General features: G+C 34.9%; 1 protein-coding gene across 1 annotated transcript; it reads right to left on the bottom strand.

Annotated features, from left to right (window-relative positions):
• Positions 1–285: 285 nt before the first annotated feature.
• On the bottom strand, positions 286–5549 carry LOC106300301. The gene is made up of 9 exons (XM_013736413.1): positions 5260–5549; positions 5050–5171; positions 4611–4806; positions 4006–4522; positions 3671–3922; positions 3387–3578; positions 3231–3305; positions 903–3134; positions 286–813 (listed from the first exon to the last, which is right to left on the bottom strand). Exons 1-9 carry the CDS (start codon positions 5448–5450, stop codon positions 535–537), a joined length of 4056 nt encoding a protein of 1351 aa, XP_013591867.1. The 5' UTR covers positions 5451–5549; the 3' UTR covers positions 286–534.
• Between the last annotated feature and the right edge of the window lie 8409 nt (positions 5550–13958).

Here is a 13958-nt window from a genome sequence, read left to right as displayed (position 1 = left end):
AATTATTTTATACATAATTTACTCTGTTATTAATTTATATTACATATTAAAATATTTTCGAGGTGGGTACAACAAATTTATAATTTAAAAAAAAAGTGTTAAAAAAAAAAAAAAGATTATGAACAATTATTGGTTTCTTCTTGTGTTAGCTTCAACCACCTCGAAAGGCAGCTCTCATAGCCATTCACTAATTTTGTCACCTTTACTGATCAAGTAAATAGAACTATTAAACGCAATAAATAGTGAGAGAGAGATCATAAGCAAAGTGTATCGTGTTGACTTAAGTAAACAAATAAAACCCTCTAAAACTGCATAAAAATCCAATAAACCACTTATAACATCAGCTTCACAAGCTCTACATAGTGTATAACAGATCACATTTAAAGCCGCTCAAATCCTGGAACTTCAACTCTTACTCTTACTACACTGCTTCTCTCAAGATTGTAGTAACAAATGTAGAAAGGAGACTTTACTCCATGCTTTGACCATTTTTAAGTTCCACTAAAACCCACAACACAAAGGTAGTCAACTTCATTAGTTTACCCTTGTAGTCCACAAGGCATGCATTGCATTCAAGTCGCTCAGACTTATTGACTTGAGTGATGTTTTATATAGCTCTCTCAGTTTCCCAGAGCTCTGAGACTTGTTTGCTCCTTCCGCCGGTATGGATAAGGTCAGCATTCTCTTGAGAACCATCTGCGATTGGGCCCAGAATTTGGAGTAAAGCTCCGGGTCCTTGGTTCTTAATGATTCCGCATGTGTTTCGGAAATGTGGCGGCCTTCAAGCAGGCAAGACAAAGCCGTCTCAAGCATCTGCAGCAGCAATAACAGAGGTTGCGTAATTATAAGATATAAAACAAGTCATTCTTCAACCAAAGAAGACACAAGGCAAGAGCACTTACACTTTTTGATTGCCAAAAGTTTGAAACGCTAAAGGAAAGAGCAGATCTCTCTATCAGAATTGTCAAGAACATTGAGGGATGATTCTCAGGGCCATAAAAGTCCATTGATCTCTGCCAATTTCTATCTGCCAACAAAGCGTACTGCTTGGCTCTCTGGACGACATTAGTGTCAGGTTTATGCAGGTCAGTCTCCAAAATCCTTAAGCAACAATCTTTGTGATACCTCGCTAACTGAAGGTAAGAGTAGGCAGCTTCCTGTTTGCGTATTTCCTCAAGAGATTCGTATAGAGCCAATGCCTCTCTTATAGCATCACTAGCTGATACTTCATGAGTAGTTTTCAAGATGCTGTTCTGTCCACGAGCTGCAACGGCTGTGTCTTCCTTTGCTAAAAGCATTCCAAGTCTCAGATATGTATGAGCAAGCTGCGTGTAGACCTCAACTTTCAGATCGTCTTGAACCAAATCAGTGGCAACACTATGTTCTGCCTTTGCTGCCATGTAATAACTGAGTGACTTGCTGTATTCTAATTTTGCAGTCTCCAAAGCTTGTCCGTAAGCATTTTTGAAAGCAGGATGCAGTTTAAGAGCTTCCATCTTTGCGACTATTTCTTCAGCTAGGGCTCGTCGTCCATGACCCAAGTTGCAGTTGATTAGTATAACATTCGTGTGATCATTAACTTCCTTGAATGCCACAATAGCATCAGCAAAAGCATCTTCAGCTTTGTTTAGCTCTTTGCTCTCAAGTCGGTTCCGACCAAGTTCATTACAGACCCAACCTTTCTTTCTGTTGAGAGACTGAAACTCGTTACAGCCACTTGGAAGCTCCTGTAATGCTCTTCTAGTTTCCTCATAACAATTCAACGCAGCCAAGAGATTGCTTTCTGCATCATCATCATCATCAGACTTGGAACCCTTGAGATACTTAAATATTCCTCCCTTTTTAACACCCTTAGAGCTGCTGGATTCATTCTGATCCAAAGGGACAGCTTCTTCTTTTGTTCCTGCTGGCGTCTCTATTTCTTTATGGCTTTTGTTCTCAAAAGTGACATTAACATGTTCATCTTCAACATTTCGTGAGAGCCCGCTAGTGACATTCTTGGACTTCAGTTTTCTATTGTGCTTTCTGTTATGAGACACAGTACGAACACTACTTCCACTGCTGCTGCTTGCGCTTCTTCCACTGCTTGCTCTGTCACTCTTACAGCTGCAATTTACTAAGGAACACGAGTCACAGTTTTGACTGTACTCAGTTAACTTCTTCTTGAGCCTCTCTACTTCTTTTACTACTTCTGACGGCATTCTTAATTGACTGTTAGGTGTCACTTTTGGTCTTTTGGAGAGCTCTTGACCTTTAACAATGTGGAACTGAACGTATACATCACCAACCAACATCCACACTTTAGCCCAGAAGAGGCGTGCTGATGATGAAAGTTCCGCTTCAAAATCTTCAACTTGCGTTGTTACCACAGACTTGTTCATTGATGAAACAAATAGCGTCTCCTCAAACTTCTGTGGCATTGATCCATAAACTGAACAGGCTAATTCCACAGTATTCAAAGACTGGTGCAACTGTCCATCCTCTTTGTAAGCTTCTCCTAGAGACAGATATGATTCACCAAGTAGCAGAACAAGGTTCCACAATTTCCTATCTAGTTTAGATGTTGGAAGCCACTTACGGATATCACAGACTTCAATACAATCAGGATCACCACATGAGCATTTCGAAAAATCAGGAGATGGTAATGTCTCATCAAACGAACCGTCCTGTTCTGAAGACTGTAATTGCCGTGTCCACCTGAGAGACTTTATAGCTTGAGAAACATGGTGAACTGCTGCTAGCTTCGATGAAATCAGATAGGTTGTAGTCTCAAGCAGAGGTGCAGGAGCTTGGCATACAGGACCAAGAACGAGATTAGCATCTGAACTAACACAGGTTTCTGCATTATGTGAATCCGGACTGTCTGGACTGTCTGAACTCAATAGTTTCTTGCAAGGTGGCACGTCTGCCTCAAGCTTTTTGTAAGAACCCGAATAATCTTCAGTGAACTTGTCCTCTGAGAAAACCACCTCCTCACTTTCATGGTCAACAGTAACAGTATCAAGTGATTCTTCTTCTAGGTCTGTTATTTTGACTTCACGTTGCACATTATTAGACTCGAAAGTCAAATCAACTTCCTCGTCATTATTCAGAATGAGCCTTGCAAACTGCTCGTGTGCATATGCTCGAACAACCTGTCAAGCATGGTATCAGAGATGAGTTCCCATCAAATATTTAGCAAGAAAAAAAGGCTCAATGCTATTTAAAAGATGGTCTTAAGAAACATATACCATATGATCAGGCTCGTCCAAAAAATTCAAACATTTTCTGAGGAAACTTGCACATTTGGTCAGATCATTCGGCACCTGGACATGATGCAAAGTGTTAGAAAAGCGGCAGTTAAGCTGTTATCATGTTTCATGCATATTAATACACTGTCTCCTTACCACAGACAAAGAAAGTCTATGACCAACACGATATAGAAGATTTCCTAAAGAAAACAGTGAGTCACTTCTCCCACTGTAAATCATAGACGGTAATGTGCCTGCGTTGTCGTTTTCATCTCCTGAAGAATGGCTCTTTGAAATAATGGAGAGATCAAAAAGCTGAATCACATCTTCACCCGCACTTTTGTAGAGCTGAAAAGGACATAGCCAAATCAAATGTAAGCAATGAATCAACAAATAATAATTCTAGCTAAAAAAATAATAATAATAATCTATTATATTACCCAATAAACTCCAGGATCCTCTTTGCAATTTGATTGAAGAAACCTTAGAACAGCATGACCATTCTTCTGAACAAAATGAGGATGAAAGGCAGGTGTACCATCCTCAGAGATTCCTTTTAGTAGAAATATATCCTCTGTTTTTAAGAGCTCATACCCTTGGACAACACCCTTCTCATGGTAGCAAATTGCTAGCTCGGGCACACTTGCCATTACATTATCAAGCCAAGCTTCAAGCCATGTTAACGGTGTAACCTGTGCAAAAAAAAAATGAACAATTAGCAGAGACTCTACTGATAAGAAGAAAAAGCAAAACCAGTCTAGAGCATAGCAGTAACCTTTTCGCTAACATCCCACAAATGCAAGCTTACAGCCAAATATTTTTCGTTGCTAAAGAGAAGCAGATCACTTCCCAGAAGCATGCGGAAGTTATGGAATTGCCAAAACAGAACTCTTAAAAACTCATTGCTCCCACATCTTTTGTGTTTCTCAGAGTCTCCTGACGGCTTGATCTTTCGATTCTTTTCGCTGATCAGAGTATTTTTTCTTACTTCCTTGTTCTTTTTGCTCTTCTCATTCTTACAAATAAGACCATCATGTTTCACTTGTTTACCACTCCCTGCAGCTTTGTCAAGTCTGTCGTCAGGAGCACTACGTGAGTTCTCTTCCGCGGGGAGAGCAGAAGGACTTGACTGTCCCTCGGTATGCGGCGAATGTGTTGGAGGGCAATCACATGCCTCCATCCTCACTGAATGCATAGCAAAGTTCAAAAACAAAGACTCATCCACGTTTTTTGTACATTTGGGTTGATTCTTGTGCCTCCTAATCAGTTTCTCTCCTTCTTCAACATCAGGTCTGCATCACAAACAATCTAACATTAAAAAAAAAAAAAAAGACTTGCATGATTCAAAAAAGGTGGAGTTAAGTATAAAAAGAGGCACACCCAGGGTTCAAGACGAGAGTCTCTCCAACACGTTGAACAGCTATGGAGACTCGAGCCTTGGAGTAAGGTATCTTAAAGATTTGCTTAAGAATGTCAACAGGCGCAATGACGTCTATCTCATCTCCGTACTCTGCTAAACCCGAGACAGCAAGTGCTTCACATTTCTTGCTAATAACATTAGCCTCCTTAGATATATCTGTCATATCAAAAAACACGAAAACCATACCACCTTAAGGAAGTTACATGGACGCTAGGCACAAGTAGAACTAGAACACAAAATAACATTAGCTTATCCATATATATGGAGAAAAGTCCAATAACACCTAAGAAATTTAACAAAAAACATAAAGATACTAGATACATAGTAATGTTTGTTAACACGGTGCGGTTGTAAACATTTGAAGCCTTAGACTAAAACCACACAAATAATAAAAGGTACCTCCGGTGATTCTAGACTTGACTGCGGCCAAGGGTAACATTTTCTCAGGAAAATCAGTTAGGAGAGGAGGCCGATTAAGATCTGTCTCTGGTGGAATCCTCTGGTACCTGGGAGCACTAACTCTGCAACAACACCAAATATAGGTAAAAGAGCTTTTTCATACAAAGTTCAAGTAGAAGAAGCTGAGTGGGAGATGATGCTAAAACGTACGTTTCGTGAGAGGGTAAGAGAGCGGAAGTGAAAGTTGGAAATGAGTTATCGGCGAGAACAGGAAGCGAGCCACAGAGAAAACCGATCGGTTTGGGGGCGGCGATCTCCATAGTTCCGACGCATTGCAAATCTCTGGAGCTTTCGATTGTGATCGGGAGAGAAGGCTTTGGAGTAGGAGCTGACTGATCCATTTCTGAATTCCGGATTTGAGTCTGTTCGTCGTGAAATGTAAGTAAAAACCTGAGTCCTGAGAATTACGAGGTTTGTGGAAGAGGGAGACAATAAGAGATCATTATTCTCCGGCGATGTTTCGAGAACTCTATCTAGCACTTACAAGAAGCCCAAAACCGTTTGACTATTGTCTGAAAGCCCATTTTGCTATTTTGAGTTCTTTTTTTCTTTTCGATGTGATGTAGCTTAACTGTTGTTGTCGTATGAACGGTAAAACTTCTATAAATTAATAATATTTGGATTTTAAAATTTTATTAATTTATAAAAATATTAATTTACAAAAGTTTCCTTATTTAGATTTCTTGTTTTAAAATATGTTTATTCTAAAATAAAAAATATATATATTTGATTTTAGTATATAGACATTAATTTTTATTTTTTAAAATTTGACATTTATATTAATTTTATTATATTCTATGGTGTATATAATATATATTGCATAGAACTTAAATGTAGTTTTAGATATAATATTACTAAATCTTATCAAAATATATTAAGTGTTAAGAAAATATAAAGATCATTCTATTGTGAATATAAAACAAACAATATAATAATATGTTTTTAATTATATAAAATATGTATTCATATAAATTATTAATTTATAATTTTAACAGGACCATATATTTACATATAATGTTCTAAAAATTATTATCTTATTATTTTATCGATTTGTGTCAAATTTTGAACCGGTATAAATTGGAACCGATGAAATTTATTAATTTATAGAAATTATTAATTTACCGAATATTAATTTATAGAGTTTCTACTGTAATTTGTCCAAATCTGTTAGAATAGAAAAAGGACGAATACGGTAGAAAAGGTGGAGTAGAGATTATTACATTCATTATCCTTCGGGATCGTTTATTAGATATGATAGGCTTAAAATGTAGGTTTAGGTTAGGACATGATGTAATGATTTGGTTTAGATATTGTAATCGATATAAATGTGTATGCATAGAAATAGTTTGTCGGTGGAAGCTCCGTTATTCCTAGTTTGATTAAAGATTCATTAATGGTTATACACTAGAAGGTCTGGGTTTTGAATATCAACAAAGGCGAATTATGTAGATTTATGGAAAAAAAAGATACAGGAGATCTTTGGCATGGCGCAAAGAGTACCGTCAAACATGAATCTCATAGGACGGCTGAGGATAATGCAGTCAGACGTGAATCCTCGTAAGACAAGTAGAATTACCGGCTGTAAAATCGTCTTATAATATTTCTGATAATTTGTAATAACATAATTATTCATGGACAAAAAAAAAAAAATATATATATATATAGTTTCTTGGACCCAAACTTGACCAACAAGTGTCTGGCCCATTGGATTGCATTTAATGTCGAATCAGTAAAGCATTTGGTGCATATACAGATTTGGCTCATATACTTCTTTTTTTTATAGCTGCAGGGTGATTCCAAAGGTTTTCTAGGCTCAAGAACTAATCATTACGAGATGCGCAGGAACCACGTTTTCTTACCACTTAAGACGTCCCAGGTGGCTAAGGGGAATCGAATCCAGGACGGTACTCACAGCTATGAGCCCTCCACCACTAAGCAAAGACCACTTATATAATAGTTTATCATAACCGACTCATAATTCTACCAATTTTTTAATAGGTTTTTGAGACTTCTTCAACATCATCTCATATTTCCCGATTTGGTAGAACTGAAGATATGCAAAAGAAAGCTGGTTAGTGCACTATTTATCCAGTTTTGGTTGATGATATATTTTCTGGAGGTCGAACAATAAAGGAAAAATTGCATAAGAAACCATGAAGTTGACAAAAGTTTGCACTTTAAACCTTGTAGTTCAACTGCTAACACTTTAAACACTAAAATTTGTTTCACTAACATATTAAACATCGAAACTAACTTATTTGTTGCACACGTCAAAATTGTGACCGGTTACTGTTCATTAGCAGGTAAAATCGGTGATGTGGCGGTTTACTTTAAAAAAAATTATTTTAAATTATTTTAATTAATAAAAACAAATAAAATAATATATAAATTCAATATAAATTCTAAAAATTGATACAAATTCAGAAAAAACAAGGAAAATAAAATAAAATTCACAAATAAAAAAGTTGTAATTCAAAAATTTATAACAAAAATAAAAAAATTGTAAAAATTGACTAAAATTAAGAAAAATAATAAAAACAAGAAAAATTCAAAAAAAAATGAAAATAATAAATTGTATAAATCGATTAAAATAGGAAAAATAGGAAATTTAAAAAAATATGGAAAAAAATGAAAAGTACTCGAAACCGAACCTCTTTGTCTGTTAGGTAGGCATTTGAGCGTTTGGGTGTCCGGGTTCGGAGCCTTCGGATCCTAGAGATTTGGAGTCAACAAGGCACTTGAAAATATAAACTTTTGCCAACTTCATGGTTTTTGCCAATTTTTGCCACATGGTTTTATTTTCCATTTTTTTCTTAATTTTTAATCAATTTTAACGATTTATTTTTGTTTTTATTATTATTTTTCGAATTTATACATTTTATTTTCTTTTATGTTTATTAATTATCAGTTTTGGATCCTAGAGATTTGGACCCAACAAGGCATTTGAAAATTTTTGGTTCGGGTTCGACATGATGTGATGGTGGCAAATTTAATCATATCACTCTAAAAAGCTATTAGGAGATATAATAGGATTTTAAAACATTTTGTTGACTATTAAATTTTTGAATTTAAAAAAAAATAAATTTTTTATTTTGACTTTTTATAAAGTATTTTCATTTTACTTTTAATTTTAATATTTTAATTTTTGAATTTTTTTATTTTTACATTTTTTTTCTAAATTTTCCTATTTTTTCCTAATTTTTATCGATTTTTATAAAATTTTATAGTAATATTTTGAATTTATAAAATTATTTTTTTTCTTATTATTATTTTTGAATTTTATTTTATTTTCCTGATTTTTTCTGAATATATATCAATTTTAAGAATTTATATTGAATTTTATTTGTTTTTATTAATTAAAATTATTAAAATTATATTTTAAAAAAGTAAACCGCCACGTCACCGGTTTTACCTGCTAATAAACAGTAACCGGTCGCAATTTTGACGTGTGTAACAAGTAAGTTAGTTTCGATGTTTAATATGTTATTGAAACAAGTTTTTGTGTTTAAAGTGTTAGTAGTTGAACTACAAGGTTTAAAGTGTAAACTTTTGTCATCTTCAAAGTTTTTTATGCAATTTTCCCGAACAATAAATTAAGAAGCCCACATTTATTACGTCATTTTCTGGAGCTATTTTTGTTTGTTAACGTGGATGATAAACCATATTATAATTGTACTTTGTCTTTCTATCTAAATAACCCTCTTCAGGAACGCGCTAGGCGCTAGTCGGACGGTCGGGTTGGGCCTAGCGCCTAAAGAGAAAATCAGGGATTAATCAAAAATTATGCGGGGCGGAATTTTTAGATTGTTTACTATGTTATAAGACATGTTAATCTTTAATTGTGTATAACATTAATACATTTTCATGTTTAAGATTGTATAAAACACACAAATAGAATATATAAACTTAATATAGTGTAATTTTCATCAAAATTATGAATATAAATGATATTTATTAAATGTTAGATCAAATAAACAAATAAAAATATTATTAAAAATAAAATAAAAATAATAAAAAAAAATAGATTAGGCGGGTAGGCGGTCATTTAGGCGGTCTAGGCGGAGAAAATCGGATATCCGATTTTTTAAACCGATTTGGCATAAATCGGGGCGGAAGAGTGACGTGTAGCGTCCAGGCGGACGCCTAGGCGGCTAAGCGGCCGATTTTTAGAACATGGCTAAATAATAACGATTGTTATGAATTTGTTTTGTATATGAGGGAGGCTCGTTCGTTGGCGACATGGAGATATTTTAAGGAGAGTAATTGTAACGCCCGGTCCGTCCACGGCTAATGGGCCATCCACGCCCGTTCTCTCGGCCCGTAGGTCCCATCCCGTTCCGAAAGACTTGTTTACTTACCCTGCAATCACCACATGACATTTCCTCGTGCTTTGGCCTTACACACGGTATCGTGAATCACTTTCCGATAGGTCATCCATCATTCCACTACTTCAGCCCAAACACACTTAACTCTGGAGTTCTAAACAGATGTGTGACGGAAAAGTTAATTCAACTTTGGTGACATAAGTAGCAAAATCAATTCTCTTAAGTCTTTCCATATATCACAATTCGGAATGTTACAATTCACCCCCTCTCAAAGAACGCAACGTCCTCATTTCGCCCCACGACAGGTCCCAATATGTCTTTCGGGCCAGAACCGAAATGGCTAACCTGGCTCTAATACCACTTGTAACGCCCCGTCCGCCCACGACTAATGAGCCACCCATGCCCGCTCTCTCGGCCTGTGGCCTCCATCCCGTTTTAACGTTAGTGCGTTAATTTTCCAAGGTCCGAAAGACTTGTTTATTGACCCTGCAATCACCACATGACATTTTCTATTGCTTTAGCCCACTCACACGATATCACGAATCACTTCCCGATAGGTCACCCATCTTTCCACTACTTCAGTCCAAGCACACTTAACTCTTAAGTATTAAACGGATGTGTGACGGAAAAGATAAATCAACTTTGGTGACATAGATAGCCAAATAAATTCTCTTAAACTTTTTTATATATCACAACTCAGGATGTTACACTAATGGTGACTAGTATTTTGTACCAGAATCATCGGACTTGGGATTCAGAGCTATGCTAAAGGAGAATGACCTATGGACTCCTTGATGAGTATAGTCTGAATGAGGTATGTTGGAAGAGAGGACTTAGCGGTCCTTAGCTACCAACTCCATGAGCGGGTTGTAGTTTTGGAAGCAAGAAAACCCCCTCTAGCAAGTGTTACAATGACGACGAATGAGTCAGTCATAATGTGATTGGTTCACAAAACTAACGTCGTATGTAACTTTGCAGTGGAAAAGATGAATTTTGTTGTTGATGAGAGCCGAGATGAATATGACAAGTGTTGGGCCCAAATTCCCGGAAAACATAAAGAGTCAAGGACGACGATGGCTCAGATCTCGTATACTGGAGAGACCCAAAAAGGAGAAGCCGACGATGGCTCAAATCTCGTATATGTATATAGTAGAACCTTTATAAATTAATACTCGATAAATTAATAATCTCAATAAATTAATAAATTTTGTTAGTCTCAACTTGGACCGGTGTAAAATATAACACAAATCGATAAAATAATAAAATAATAATATTTTTAAAACTCCCATGTAAATATATAGTCTCATTACAATTATAAATTAATAATATATATATATATATATATATATTTTATATAAGTACAAACTAAACATTATACTGTTGGTTTTATATTCATAATGAAAACACATCTATTTTTCTTAACATTTCGATATATTTTGATAATATTTAGTAAAATTATATCAAAAACCACATAACAATTCTCTGAAACATAAAAATATACACCAAATAAGATAATAAAACAATATGAAAGTCAAATTTCTAAAATTTAAATAATGTATATACGGTAAAATAAAATACTTTCTTTTTTATAAATAAAATAAAAAAATAGAAAAAAATCTAAAAAAGAAACTTTTGTAAATTAATATCTCTATAAATTAATAAAATTATAAAGTCCCAACATTATTAATTTATAGATGTTTTACTATACAATAATGTTTTCTCAATAAAACTGCAAATTCGAGTTTTCTTACCAAAATAGTTATTTTGCCGCCAAAACCAAAAAAATGAATTTTCAAGTTAAAACTGTTAAAAAACAAAAATTATGTCAAAACCGAAAGTTGAGTTTTCCCACTAAAATAGAAAAAATAAATTAATCGAGTTTTCCTGCCTAACATAAATATAGATTTTTCCGTCAAAATCAAAAATTTACATTTTCCGCCAAAATTGGAAAATAGTTTTTTCCCACCAAAATTCCAAACAATTTCTGCCAAAACCAGAAATTGAGTTTTCCTGCCAAAAATGACAATCTCATTTTCTCACCAGACTCGAAACTATTTTTTCCCGCTAAAACCACAAGATTGAATTTCCTATCAAAATTCTAAAATCACATTTTTCCGTCAAAAACAAAAAATCTATTTTTCTCGCCAAAACCACAAAATCGCGTTTTACTGCCAAAGCTGCAAAAATTATTTTTTGTCATAGCCGCAAAGTCATAATTTTCATCGAACTGACAAAATCTTGTTTTTCCGTCAAAATCGAAAAATTGGATTTTTTTTTGTCAAAATGACAATATCGAAATTTTCATCAAAATACCAAAATCATATTATATTTTGTTACTAATATTGTTTTTAAATATATTTATCCAAATACTATAATTAGTTTATTATTATTTTTGGGTTTCAAGTAACTTGTGCTGGAACAGCAGGATTTTTCCATCAAATAAAACACTCGAATTATGCAATAACTCAAAAGTCCATTAACTTGTTATTTGGTATCAAGTGTAGACTCTCACAAGATTGTCTTCTGAGAGACTGAGACACACTAAACAAGAACGAAATTTAGAAACCAGGACCTCAAACCCTCAATGTCCTGTTATCATGATTCTCATGGTCCTTTGGAAGAAAAAAGTATTAAACTCTAGTTCAGGTTGGACAGTGTAGAGGACTACATACACAGACATAGAGATGGTCAAGAGATACAAATTTGATTTCTTATAACTGTTAACAAGCCTCCCACTGAAGTACTTGAAGTTAACCAACACTTTTTTAATATTCATTATAGTTTATACACAACGAAAAATTAAAGCTTGACTTGCGGACAGAAATTTAAGAACGCATATAACACATAATACACCAACACATACAATACATACCAGTGGCGGATATAATACATTTTTATCCAGGGCAAAGATGAAATCTATTAGCAAACAATAATATATGAGCAGGAGCTTAACTAAAATTTTAAATAAATTACACTGGATTTAAAAATTTCATCAGGGGCAACTGCCCCTCCCTTACTTCATGTGGCTCCGCCACTGATACATACATAATATCGAAAGAAATTAAAAGCTCAACTTGTGAGACTACACATTACATTAATATATATATAAGCGACCCATATATAAACAATGTCCACCACGACATGTCGACGGGTTTAGTTGTAGGACTAGGGGGCTGGAGTGCGACCACCACCATGTCCACTGCTCACTGCAAGAAAACGTGCCCATAACAACGAACATTTACGACGAAAATATTTCGTCATAAATTTACATGGTGTTTACAACGCAATTACGAGGAATCCAACTTTCGTCGTAAACGCCATGTAAATTTACGACGAATAGGTTTCGTCGTAAACTCCATGTAAGTTTACGACGAATGTACGTGGAATGAGAAATACGTCGTAATCATTACATCGACATTACAACGAAACATGTTACCGTTATATTTAGGTGAAAACGTGTATTCAATGTGCTTTAACTTACCTAATTTCGTCGTAAAGTCGTTGTAAATAATATGTTAAAACCATGTAAAATCCATGTAAAATATTCCTTGTAAAATCGTTGTTATATTTCAACTACCCAACTCGAAAATTTCTCTATATATATGTCATTTACCACAACTCTCTTCCTCACAACACATAAACGGGAGAAAAAAAATCCGAAAAAAATCAGAAAAAAAAAGATTTAAAAAAAAAATCTAAGAAAAAAATGGCCGGTGGCGGTAGTATTTACGAGTTACGGAGTTGGATGTATTTGCACAAAGATTCCGACGGGAGGGTGACGAACGCATTTCTGAGCGGGCTAGAGACATTCATGCACCAGGCGGGCTGTACACCGATCACACAGGAAAGCGGTAAGATGTTCTGCCCCTGTCGGAAATGCAAGAATTCAAAATTTGCACGTAGTGAAACTGTATGGAAGCATTTAGTAAACAGAGGATTTACACCACAGTACTACATTTGGTATCAACATGGAGAGGGTTATGGGGGAAATGAAGCTAGTAGTAGTAATAATAATTTTGAGGATGGTCATCATAGTGAAGAACCGAATCATTTGCATAATGAATATAATTATCATCAAGATCAGGAGCAGATGGTAGATCATGATAGGGTTCAAGATATGATTAGTGATGCATTTTTAGAAACAACTACAACAATAGCTGATGGAACTGAAAATGTAGAAGAACCTAATTTGGATGCAAAAAGGTTTTATGAAATGCTAGATGCTGCAAATCAACCAATCTACACTGGTTGTAGAGAAGGTCTCTCTAAATTGTCTCTAGAAGCTAGGATGATGAATATTAAAACGGATCATAATTTACCTGAGAATTGCATGGATGCATGGGCGGAGTTGTTTAAAGAGTATTTGCCAGAAGACAACGTGTCTGCTGAATCTTATTATGAGATTCAAAAATTGGTTTATAGTCTTGGGTTGCCTTCGGAGATGATTGATGTTTGCATCGACAACTGCATGATCTACTGGAAAGAAGATGACAAGTTAGAAGAGTGTCGATTCTGCAAAAAAAC

The sequence above is a fragment of the Brassica oleracea genome, chromosome C6 (genome assembly GCF_000695525.1).
Source record: "Brassica oleracea var. oleracea cultivar TO1000 chromosome C6, BOL, whole genome shotgun sequence".
Classification (NCBI taxonomy): domain Eukaryota; kingdom Viridiplantae; phylum Streptophyta; class Magnoliopsida; order Brassicales; family Brassicaceae; genus Brassica; species Brassica oleracea.
The sequence above is the reverse complement of the archived record's forward strand: the minus strand, read 5'-3'. Positions and strand labels throughout refer to the sequence as shown.